We start from the raw sequence: 1,120 nt of genomic DNA, 5'->3' as shown, positions 1-1,120 counted from the left end.
TCCTTGTAATCGGTTCCCTCTTTCCTACCCACTCTCCCTTTACCCTCCCTGTTTCGCCACTCACACCACTGGTCCTGTAGGGCTCATCCGCCCTGCATAGTTTTTATTTTTAGCAAACAGTTAATTTTTCATTATTCTACACATTGGTGCTTCATAGCTGCAGACTTACTCACGCTGGGTGAGCCCATAGGACAGGGTAGTGCTCCTGTCTGTGTCTGAGATAGCAACTTTACGGGAGTCAGAAAGCCTCCTCTCTCTCCTGAGCATCAGCTGATGGTATCAAACTGTTGACTTTGCCATGAGCAGCCCAACCCACAACCACTGTACTGCCAGGGCTCCTTCCATAGCTGCTAGGCAGTCTAAGAATAAAGGAATTTAGAGTAGTCCAGTGATAAATATTATCAGACATTGTCAATGTTTTTTTCTTATGCTTTGCCAAGTAGTTTATATCCTTATTACACTGCATCTTCTGGAAAAATCTGAGGCAGTTATCCTTACATATCTATGAATAGATGAAAGAACAGATGCTAAGAGAAATTAGGGAAGTAGCTGGCAGTGGCTCTCACAAATTCTAAAAAGCAAAACTGGGATTAAGTTCTGTGTGAGTGGCCACCATGGCTGCCACCTGAAGACAGGAGCCAACAAGTGCCCGTGGCAGGGATGGAGGAGCCGTGGCAGGCCTTGTCCCATGCTGGAAGTGAATGGCTCCACAGTTGCAGGCAATAGAGCCAGGAGGAGGGGATAACTGAGGCAAGATGGAGGCATGGCAGGGAGTGGGGTGCACTCTGGAGCCTTGGGGTCTCAAAAACCATCAGGGGGAAATAATAAACAAAAGGAGAGCTACTTTTCCTTAAACAGCAAAACAACCAATGTATCTGAAGTCAGATGTCACCCAAAGGGACTTCAAGCAACACGCACCTGTATATATAGTGCAATGTGCATATAGCTAGATAGACACTGTAGTTTACATTTTTGTTATTTATTATAGAAAATTGTATGATACAAGTATAACCATATGTACATATATGCTTTCTTTGCAGGCAATCAATTAATTAACTGTAAGAACCATATTTTGGAGTTTAAGGGAAAGATACTACATTTGAGAAACAAAACCGAAAAT

The 1,120-nt window shown here is 43.3% G+C and overlaps 1 protein-coding gene across 1 annotated transcript in view; it reads left to right on the top strand.

Moving 5' to 3' along the window:
* MGAT4D (MGAT4 family member D) overlaps positions 1–1,120 on the top strand; it is a 105,748-nt gene that overhangs the window by 23,716 nt on the left and 80,912 nt on the right. Inside the window, exon 2 of the mRNA XM_013007114.1 lies at positions 1,041–1,118. Coding sequence (XP_012862568.1) covers positions 1,041–1,118 — 78 coding nt within the window. The remainder of the gene's footprint in view (positions 1–1,040; positions 1,119–1,120) is intronic.

This window comes from Echinops telfairi, unplaced genomic scaffold (assembly GCF_000313985.2).
Source record: "Echinops telfairi isolate 266 unplaced genomic scaffold, ASM31398v2 ScPeMD7_2186;HRSCAF=2738, whole genome shotgun sequence".
In the NCBI taxonomy this organism is placed as follows: domain Eukaryota; kingdom Metazoa; phylum Chordata; class Mammalia; order Afrosoricida; family Tenrecidae; genus Echinops; species Echinops telfairi.
Note: the sequence above shows the minus strand (reverse complement) of the source record. Positions and strands in the feature narration are given on the sequence as shown.